The 11,081-nt window shown below is 44.0% G+C and overlaps 1 protein-coding gene across 1 annotated transcript; it reads right to left on the bottom strand.

Annotated features, from left to right (window-relative positions):
- Positions 1 to 8,387: 8,387 nt before the first annotated feature.
- Positions 8,388 to 10,500, bottom strand: LOC149222555 (uncharacterized). The gene has a single exon (XM_089385510.1). The coding sequence runs from the start codon at positions 10,142 to 10,144 to the stop codon at positions 8,645 to 8,647; it is 1,500 nt and encodes a 499-aa protein (XP_089241636.1). The 5' UTR covers positions 10,145 to 10,500; the 3' UTR covers positions 8,388 to 8,644.
- Positions 10,501 to 11,081: the final 581 nt, after the last annotated feature.

Below are 11,081 nucleotides of genomic sequence, written 5' to 3'. Positions count from 1 at the left end.
TTCGTCATACTTCGATTAATGAGTAGATTGCAGCATGGATTGTTGTGACCCTTCTGAACAAGGGTCAAGGTTGACCGAGGACGCTGAGTCAGCTCCCCCCCCCTCCCCTGTCTGAGTTCCTAGGGTGAGGAATTGAGATGTAGAGCTCCTGGGGTTGAGGGATCTCTAGACAATAGGGTGTCACCCTTATCTGTCACCCATAGGGTTGGAGATGTTGCTCCCCTATCTTGGTCTATGCAGAGGATACCCTAGTTGGCATCTGTGTTTGCCACCCATATGGCCAATAGGTGTTGGTTGCTTGAGTTAGGCGCAATCCTTACTATTTATGGTAAGTGGCATCCCGCTCAAGCTAGAGATGCAGGTGTTCTACCACTTGACTCTTATGGGTCATGTTGGGACCATTGGCAGAGTTTCCCGGGTTGTAGCTTTGGCTCCCCCCTATTGGCAAAATTTCTCGGGTTGTAGCATTGGCTCCCCGCTAGCACAGGTTTCCCGGGTCGTAGCATTGGCTCCTCGCTGGCAGAGTTTCCCGGGTTCTAGCATTGGCTCCCCACTAGCAATGTTTCCTGGGTTGTAGCATTGGCTCCTCGCTGGCAGGGGTTTACCGGGTCGTAGCATTGGCTCCCCGCTAGCAGGGGTTCACCGGGTCATACCATTGGCTCCCCGCTGGTAGAGGTTTCCTGGGTCGTAGCATTGGCTCCCCCCGCTCGCAGAGGTTTCCTGGGTCATGGCAAGTGGCTCCCCAATGGAGAGAGGGTGGTAGTTTATGCTCCCCTATGATTCTTCTTCTTTAGATTCGAGAATGTTTCAGTTGATAGAGTCGAGCAGAGATGAGATATAACGTGATGATAGGGTACTTACGATGATTACATGATGCAGTTGGAATTTCTCCCTAGCTGAGAGGGAGTGTTAATTTTTGGCAGCGTAGTTAGTGACAAATTCCAACCATGGGACTAGATTCCTCTTTTCGAAAGAACCAATTTTGACTTTTGAAGCACTTGATTTGGACAAGAGAAAGTGGATTTTTGAAGTGAAGCCCACAGTTGCACAAATTGTCAAGTCAGCCTAGAGAGACTAATTAGCCCTCATACAATGCCCATAAATACAAGTGACCTCCAACTCATTTGGACACAACACATCAATTCACAACTTCTCATCTCTCCTCTCCTCATTGGTTCGTACAAATTGCAAGGTCTCTTCACACGTGTGGGTTGGAAAAGAAGGATGAAATTTCAGGTGGACGAAATCTGAAGCAAACTGCAACTTTGACCAGTGTTGACTTTGACTTTCTGGGCTAAATTTTGGTTCGATCTTTTGAGGGCATTTTTGTCTTGGCAAGCCGCAATTTTTGGCACAAAAACCGAGGAAGTCTGGGCACTTTGACCGCAGACCTATTGCAGACTTTGACCGCAGGAAATTGCAGATTTTGACCACAGTTTGACTGAGTTTGCCTTCATGTTTTGACTTGCTTTGAGTGTGAAAATTTCATTTTTCAGAGGCCGAGTTGACTGGCACTAAGACCGAGAAAATCTGGGCAGTTTGACCAAGTGTTGACCGCAGACTTTGACCACAGGAAATTGCAAACTATGACAGCAGCTTTCTCTCTCTCCTTTGACTGATTTTGACAGGGATATCTTTGACTGTTTTGGGCTAAACTTGACCAGCATTCAAGGCCACATTTATTGCTGCTTTGACCAAGTTAATTGGAGGGTTGACCATTGACTGTTGTGGACTGGTTAGGGCAAACTTTGATTGCTGTTGACTTGGACAGAATTGCAGATTTGAGACAGTTGACCAGATTTGACTTTTCATCATTGGTATATTGGATTTATGGTTGGTTGACTTGGTTGATAGTCAAAGCCTTTGACTTTGACTCTTGTTGATAGATATTGCTCATTGTACTCTGTTGAACACTTTTTGACAATCTAATAGAAGAAGAATTACAAAGGGTTTTCCCCCTTGTGGGGTTTTCCCTGGTCTTTGACCAAACCGGTGTCTCTTATTGATGTGCTGATTGTCTCCTATTTGTCATTGCATTCATTGTTCTATTTTCAATTACTGTTGATGAATGGAAAAATTAATTATTGTTGAAAATTTTGCTAATTGAACAATTGAATTGGGCTAAAGTAATTGATACAGAATAGAGCAATGTAAAAATTAACAATTAGATAATGAATTGGCAGAGGTGGTGGCTCGGACCACTCACCAATCATGATGGAGTTTAAAGCAATGGGACAAAAATCCCTAGCCCCTTCAAATTCAACTCATCTTGGCTCAACAATGAGAGCTTTGTGGAGCACATGAAAACAACTTGGAGGCCTTTTGATCCCATGTCAACTGTCTTAGCAAGTGGACAATTTGCACATAACCTCAAATCAGTGAAAGAGGCCATCATCAAATGGTCGGTCAACAAAAGGATAAGGGATACACAGGAACTCGGAGAAGTAGAAGCTAATCTAAAGGCAATTTCTAAGGAAACAACTAAGGGTTACGATTCAGAGGAATCCGGGGAAAGGCTTCTTCAACTAGAGGGGAAGAGGAAGAGCTTATTGGCAAATATTGAAGCCACCCGGAGACTAATAAGCCAAGTGATGTGGTCGGAGGCAGGTGACCAGAACACCAAGTTCTTTCAAAACTACACCAAAGGGAGAAAAATAAGCAACATGATATGGAAACTAAGGGACTCAAAGGGGAACACAGCCTCATCCTTTGAGGACCTCGCAATGCTGGGGTAAACCACTTCAACACCCTCTTCAAAGAACCTCCTCGAGCTTCCATAGCAGAGGTGGTGTGTGTGGCCCTCTTCTTCCCAAGTTTCACTGATCCAGAAGATAATGAACACTTGATGGAAGTTGTTTCATTAGATGAGCTCAAGAAGGTTCTAAGCAGCTTCCAAAAGATCCAGATGGTGATCAATCGAGTTCTTTCTGGGGCTCTAACATCATAAGTGATGACCTTCACAGAGTCATAAAAGGATCCATATCTAATGGCCACATTCATGCCTCTTTCAACTCCACCTTTCTTGCTTCTGATGATTTCTGCCCTCCTCTTTTGATGATTTCTGCCCTACCTCGCTTTACAACTATATCTACAAAGTCATAGCCAAAATCATTGAGCAAAGGCTAAAACCCATCCTATCCAACTTGCCTTTCTAGAGGGCAAACAAATCCATGAAGCCATAGGGGTTGCACATAAAGGCCTACACAGTCTATTGCAGCATCACCTGAAGGGCGCCATACTCAAAATTGACCTATCCAAGGCCTTCAATAGAGTTAACTGGCTCTACATCTGGCTCCTCCTCATCCACCTGGGCTTCAAACTTGACTTTGTAAAATGGATCATGAGTTGTATTTCTTCAGCGTCGTTTGTTGTTCTCATTAAAGGATTTGCCTCCCCTTTTTTCAAAGTTGAACGAGGACTAAGGCAAGGATGCCCCCTCTCTCCCCTCTTTCTCTTGGTTGGTGGCGAAAGGTCTCAACAAATCTTTGTAGGAAGCACAAAGAAGGAATGGCCTTCAGGGTATCAAGGTTGCTCCCACCCTTCATACCACTCACCTCATTTGTGTAGACAGTGTCCTTATCTTCAACAATGGCTCGCGAAGGGATGCAAGAGCAATCAAAGAAGCTATAACAACACTCTTTGAAGCTACCACGAGTATGGTTACAAATCCCCATAAATCCTCCCTCACTCCTTTTGGCCTCAGTGAGGGTGAGCTAAGACTCCACCAACATTATTTTCCTTTCATCTTGGCCAACCTGGACAATGGTTTCAAATACTTGGGCTTCCTCCTCAAACTGATCTCCCACACCAGCGCTTATTGGACATGGCCCGACCCCTAGCCAAAATTGAAAAAAGGCTCAAATCTTAGAGTTTGCATTGCCTATCTAGAGCGTGCCACTTGGTGCTGATCAAATCCATTCTAGAAGCCATTCTAGTGTATTGGATGTCCCTATCCTAGATCCCAAAAGGCACTCCCACCCCCGTGGTCCAATACACTGGAATGCCTTTTAGAATGGATTTGATTAGCACCAAGTGGCACGCTCTAGATAGGCAACGCAAACTCTAGGATTTGAGCCTTTTTTCAATTTTGGCTAAGGGTTGGGCCATCTCCAATCAGCACTTGTGGGCCCGTGGGGGTGGGCACGGGAGGGGGCTGCCCTCAACAAGATTCGGAAATTTTGTTACAATTTCTTATGGGTTGGCACCTCAGATCAATTTGTTTTTCCTTGGGTCAAATGGACTAGAATCACTACACCTGAGGAATGGGGAGTATGGGCTTGAAACATCTACCCTATTTTTCCCAAGCTCAGGCAACAAAAGTGGGTTGGAAGCTTGATCCAAAATGGATCTAATAATAGATTTCTAAGTCTAAAAATATTCCTCACAGAGGAAAGTGAAAGTCAAAGGATGCTCTTGGAAATAATCTCATTGCATAGATCTCTTCATTCTGAATCTAACGCAATTTGAATGGGCTAAAACAGACTTCGGATGAAGAAGTTATTATAAAAAGAAATTTGCCCATTATCCTTAGAAAAGGAGGCAAATTCTTATAAAAGTGGACTTAAGGGCTCCTTAAAGAAAATCGCAGCGGAAAGGTTCAAAGGGAGGACTTAACCAAAGGCGGAAGGACTCCCCGATAGCGATCTTCGATATATCGCATCGGAGGAAGGCCTTCATGCAATATCGAAACCCTGGGCAAGCGATTTGCGATTGTGATCGACGGATCGGCGATTGGCATAGTCAAAGGGAAGTTGTATAGACCCCGGGCCGTTGCGACTTGCGATATGCGATGCGTCGATAGCGCGATCGACGATCGGCGGATCGGGATCATAGCAATACAAAGGGACCATGCCATTGCAACTTGCAATGAGCGATGATGCGATTGCATCCGGACCGTTGGATTGCGAGCTTGATCAGACGGTGGAGGATCAACGGCGGGATATCGCATCGCTATTATGTTAAGTCCATGAATCGGAGCTCCTGCTTGTTGCGATTGCGATATGCGATCAGAGCCCGGACCCGATAGGATTATAAACACGATTGCATATTATTTGAAGTCCGGATTTTCAGTGTATTCCTGTGTATTTGGTGTTTGGCCATAGGCAATGTGATTTGCAATGAGCGATGAAGAACACGGACCCGATAGGTTTATAGGGGCAATTCTATATTATTTGAGTTCCGACAAAACGCCCCATGATGGGTTTTCATCAATTTTCTTGTGTATTGTGTTACGTGTTTAAACGCAGGATTTCTGCAGGAGAAAGGCCGTCGGTTCCTTTTCAATTGAAAATTGCTCATATTCTTAAAGCATTTTGTACCACGCTATCAGGGGGCGTGGGTGTTGTGGAATAAGAATGCGCAGAGAGGCACAGAGACAGAAAGGAATGATTCCTCATGATTAGGGACAGAGGAACGGATGGAAGCTACAGAGTCGGAGGATTCTTCACCAGAGAGCCAAGCGAAGAAGCGATTCTTTTCTTCAGAGAGTTGAGGCAACAGAGCTGCAGGGCCGGAGAGCTGAGGCAATAGAGCTGCAGGACCAGAGAGCTTGAGTGCAGCAGAGCTGCAAAGCCAGAGAACCAGAGCCAAGAGCCAAGAAGCCAAGAGCCAAAGCCGAAAGCCAGAGCCAAGAGCCACAGTCGAAGTTGGAGGCAAAACAGTAAAGAGATCAAATGATCAAGCTATTGCTGATGTCCGAAGTGTGCCGAAGACAAAAGAAGGAATTCCAGAGACAATTAAAAGAATTCTGAGGGAGTTGGTGCAAGCTAGCGCTCAAGATAGCTCAGAGCGTTGATTGAAGGAGTCTAGTCCAGAGAAGCCTAGATCTGTTTGCAGAGTATGGACAGCCAGGGATAAGATGGTATTCTAAACCCATAGGTTCAGTTGTCAACCAATGGAGTTGAGTGTGGAACTTGTAAAAGAAAGATTACCATAATCCCAGAGAGCCTAGTCGAGTTGACTAGAGCTCACGGAGACGTAGCCCAAGAGGTTTGAGTGAACTCCTAATCATATTGTTGTCTTATGTGTTTGTTGATTTGTTGCTTTATTTACTATCATGTGTGTTTATATATCAGCATAAGAAAATATACATAAGCACTTGAACAGTTTAAAAACAAACACAAACATACACCTACTTCATGTTCTTTTAATTCTGCATTTATCAATCATAAGCATAGATCTTGGAAATATATAAGCTTTGGAGTGGGAGAGGTTCTTGTAAGTTGACAAGAAGCCTTTAGTGCTCCATTTCAGATCAAGGCTCCTCTCTACGTAGAGTTTGTGGACTACTGTGGTTTACAAAAAATATCTCCACTATCCCTTGAAGATTGGATCTGAAGTACAAACAAAAATAAGAAAAATTCTTCCATTATATGGCGGGCTAATATAGATTATTTCCCCCTCATTGAAAACATACGAGCATGGAGAGTGGGGAAGGGTTCTCGACTTCCACTGGGAACAGACCCATGGGTTGAAAGCAACAATACCCATCGCCTCCCTGAGGATATAATTGCCCTTTTTCATGAAAAGGGGCTCTACACTCTCAATCATATTGTGACTCCCCAACAAAATTTGCTCAAAGATCAACAATGGCTAACAGCAGGCCAATTGAACCTGCCACAGATTTTCAGAAGACAATAGTAAGCCTATATTCATGCTTTAAGAGAAACCCATATTCGTATCACATATGAACCAGACGAACTGGTTTGCACTCTCTCCACCTCGGGGTCCTACACCCCAAAGGAAGGTTATCTTACCCTCATTTCTAATTGATTGTAGAATCCTCAAGAGGACTGGTGGCGACATCTTTGGAAACTCAAGTGCCCAACCAACCTAGATTGTTTACGTGGTGTGCTCTAGAAAACAAACTCCCCACTTGGGACTTCTTGCGCAGGAGACAAAACAAAGAGGGACCTGGCTAGTGCAGCCTCTGCAAATCAGCGGAGGAAACTATTTTTCACCTACTGATTGACTGCCCTTACTCCCGAGCCCTTTGGCATATCTTCATTGTCAAGCTAAGTCGAGCTTGTATCTGGATAGGACCAAATCTTATGGAAGCCGGGCAAGCATGGTGCAACAATAGAGGAACCAAAGATCTCATCGTTCTCCCTCTCCTCTCTTGTTGGGGTATATGTCTAGCCATGAACAAGGTTATTTTCTACAATTGTTTGATCCCTCCTGAATCCACCTTTGTTCATTCCATAGCCATCCTGGATCTCTTACCAAAGCCTAAGCCTGTACACTGCACCAGAATCGCTCCTCCTCCACAAATTAACAAATCCAAATCCAGGGGTCTTTTCGACGAAGCAACGCAGGGTGATCAGAAAATTTGTGGGGATGTTGTTGTTCTCCACATTGATGACAGTCACTATTTCCACATTAAAATAGGAGAGGGGGGGAGCACAAACAACTATGCTGAACTTATGGCCCTCAGGCTCCCACTGATATTTTCACACGAACAGAACATCCTCGCTCTCCAAATTTTTGGGAACTCACAGCTGATCATAAATTGGACAAGAGGCACAAACAGATGTTACAACCTTAGACTTCTTCCGCTGGTGAATGATATTAAACATCTAAAATCTGTTTTCACTTTTTTCTCTGCTCCTCACATCTACAAGGAGCACAACACCACAGCAAACACCCTCTTTAAAGAGGGTATTCCAGTGCCTCGCAAGACATGGCTGATCACAGAGTATCATGAGGGCGAGGCACACAAGTTCTATCATTTCCCTTTCATTGAGGATGACATCTCATATTAGAAGGCTCAGCACAGTACCTTTTTATTTTCCTGCTTTTACTGATTACTCTACATATACAGCACAGTGAAAATGGGCTGCCCACACAGTCCAGCTTATATTTTTGTATTTCATAACATAAGCATTTTCTTTGAGGACTCTATTTCAGCGCCCTCCATAGCGGAACTCTACTAGTTATTTTTGAAAACAGACTTGGATATATAAGCAGAAACAACAGTTTTCACCATCTAATGAATACATGCATGAGATGTATCAACAGAATGTAATTTTATTCTCTTGATAATTAAATTACGCTTTTTTCTGAGGAAAAATAAGGAGTGCCGTTACTTAGCTCACAAGGAGCAAATACAGTAACTAAAAAGCCCACATAAACACTTATCAAGAATTGAACAGATTTGGATTCCAATAATATTCCATAGAACTATAAATAAGTACCAGGAGTTATGACTTGGCTTAATTTAGATTCAAAAATAAAAGTCGAATTTACATATTCGTAGGCAAGTAAACTTATTTTAGTTCTCAAAATGTTTCCAAGAGTGGCAAACATGATTTAGTTGAAATTGTGCTTCAAAACATGTTTTGTTTCAGGAAACGGGGGGGATCAAATGGCTTGTAGCAGGAGAGTTCAAATTCCAATAAAAAATATGACGATTCATTATGTTGAACATCCTTCAACAGGAAAAATCACAATTCTTATCTACAGCTTTTAATTTCCATAATCATTTCAAAAGAGTAACAGAACTGTAAGAAGGAATAAGAGACTGGCCATTTAAAAATGAACCATTTGTACAACAAACACCACCATGTCCTCGTCACAATTGCAGATTAAGATTACCAAGTTCTATAGTATCATGATTTCCTTTGATGCATTGATGACCCTTAACTGACTAGTTTAAGCGTCTTATTTTCCTAGCCGGAAGCAACCCTGCATCAACATCAGCGGAAGCCGAAGCACCGGCAGAATGAACACCCCTTCTGCTCTGGAAAGGGATTGAAGTAGTAGAATCGATTGGTTCTAACAAAGCCTCGCCATTTGTGAGCTCCGATTCTATTACACCAATGGCAAATGCTGGGCGTCTGGTCAAGCCCACTGCTGAGCCAGTGCTTATAAGGGCAGCAGCACTGCCCACTGGCTCAGAAGAGTTTGAATTAAGTGCGGGGGGTCTGGGGGTGGGGATGTTTATGCTAGCAAGAGTTGGCAACATACCTTCCATACTTGCAAGCCGGGTTCTAATCGCCAATCTGTCAGCTCTCTGCAGAGAGGAGTTTAGACCTTCCATAGTAAAGTTTTGTAACCTCCGACCTTCCACATTATCAGCTGTCGAATTGATAAGCCCCGACGACTCTGGATGGGAAGATGTGGCGTGGTTAACGTCCGACGACTCTGGATGGGAAGATGTGGCGTGGGTAACGTCCGACGACTCTGGAAGGGAAGTTCTGGATTCGATCTGCTGACGGTACCTTCGCCCGAGTATCCGTTCTCGGAAAGCCCACGTTTCGTCAAAACCCTCCTCATTTTGAAGACGCCGCACAGCCCTCAGACGGGTCACGATTCGATCGGTTGCCGCCATAACCAAATCGTGGATGCTCTCGTTTTGTCTGGGGTTACCATTATCGTTTGAACGCGCAAGACGCCCGCGGCGGTTATTTCTAAGCCGAATGAGTTCCTCCAATCGCCTCGAGAGGGGTAGGAGGACTCCTCCTCTCTCACTCTCCCTCTGTCTCCAACTTTCCACCCTCCGGGCGTGAGGGCGGGGCGGTGGGGCGTCCTCGTTAGGGTTAGGGTTTTTGGAAATTTTTGCATTTACTCCTCTGCCGTAAATGGGTATAATGTTTTTATCAGTAACTTCACCCTTACAGACGGGGCATTCCTTGGAAGCAGAATAGCAATGAAGCCACTGGTATATACATGGCCAGCAAAAGAGATGCCCACACAATGTAACCACGGGCTCGCAGGCCACATCTAAGCAGATATTGCATTCGAAATTTGCAGCTGAATTAGCCACCTCTGTTTGTTTATCGGCCATATCTTGCTTTTCCGCTGTTGCTTCTTTTTCTTCTTCTTCCTTTACGGTTTCTTCGCAGAAAGGCATCCGAATGTGGCGACTGTAACGCCTCAGACGATGACTGCCAGAAGATCCTCCTCTGGAGGCTAAATATGAATGGTCTTCTTCTGAAGCAGCAGTAGCTGCGCCATCGACGGGGATGAATTGAGGTTCCGTGTAAGGGATCAGGGGCTGAAACCATATGGGATTCGCCATCGCCGTGTGCGAGTCACTATCGCTGTAGGGGAAGGGCGCTCTGGATGACAATCCCAACGCAAGTCCCAGATGAGGAGGCGGCGATGGAGGACTCAGAATTAGGTTTAGATCTGACTCTTCCCCCATTTTGTCGATCTGATCCCCAATCACACAATCGCTTTCACAGGGTACAGAATAATACACTTCCAAACCAGGCGGCCGCCATTTACATGTATCTCCGGTCGAACACAAGAGTGAGTTCCCACTTTGCCGCTTGATGCCAGGATTTCACCCCGTTCGTTCCTGTTTACCTAGTAGGTATAACGGGTTCTACAATTTCCCACTCCAACAAAATGCCTAATCTACTTCGCAGAACACCACGTTTGAACGTGGTCAGTCTGGGTTCGATGGCGAACATTATTCGCGTTGTTAGGCAGCCATTGAATGCTGCGTAAGCGTGTTGATATGCGTTGTTCTAACCGTGTGTACATGTGAATGCTGCGTGAGCGTTGATATGCGTTGTTCTAACCGTGTGTACATGTGAGGAGAATCGTTAATTGACCACAACATGTCAGTTACATATATGGCTGCATTTTAGTGGGAAATAATTGCGTTGAATCTACTTATCTATTTAAAATTTTATTTGAAATAATATGAAATTATAATTTCATTTAAATTTGTATAATATGAAGATACATTGAATTGATTAAAGAAAATATCAAAGATATTATTTATGTAGTTTTCTTTTTCCATGATGAGATGACTAAGGATTGTTTTCTTAATGATAGTGACATTTTGTGTTTAGTGTATATATTGAATACCTGGTATGGCGAGGAAGAGGAGGAGCATCCCTCCTACTTTGAAGTTGTGGTTGGGACTCGCAAGGGTTTTAACCCATGTGGATCTAGTAATACCTTTATGGGATAAGAGATCAAAATGCAAATTGAATTAGGAGTCAAAACACATGCCACAAGCAAAGTAAAAACCTTAGCTCGGAATCAGGTTATAATGCAGGACAGCAAGCAAAAACTAGTACACGCATTCTAAAAGTTGTTGAAATCTCAACTTTCGAGGCAAATTCAAG

Source organism: Pinus tabuliformis, chromosome Q (genome assembly GCF_031772625.1).
Source record: "Pinus tabuliformis cultivar Carrire ecotype Pingquan chromosome Q, CPIR1, whole genome shotgun sequence".
Classification (NCBI taxonomy): domain Eukaryota; kingdom Viridiplantae; phylum Streptophyta; class Pinopsida; order Pinales; family Pinaceae; genus Pinus; species Pinus tabuliformis.
Note: the sequence above shows the minus strand (reverse complement) of the source record. Positions and strands in the feature narration are given on the sequence as shown.

Bases quoted from the DNA above. Each gene is read 5' to 3' on its own strand.
- LOC149222555 (XM_089385510.1), bottom strand. From the start codon at position 10,144: ATGGGGGAAGAGTCAGATCTAAACCTAATTCTGAGTCCTCCATCGCCG.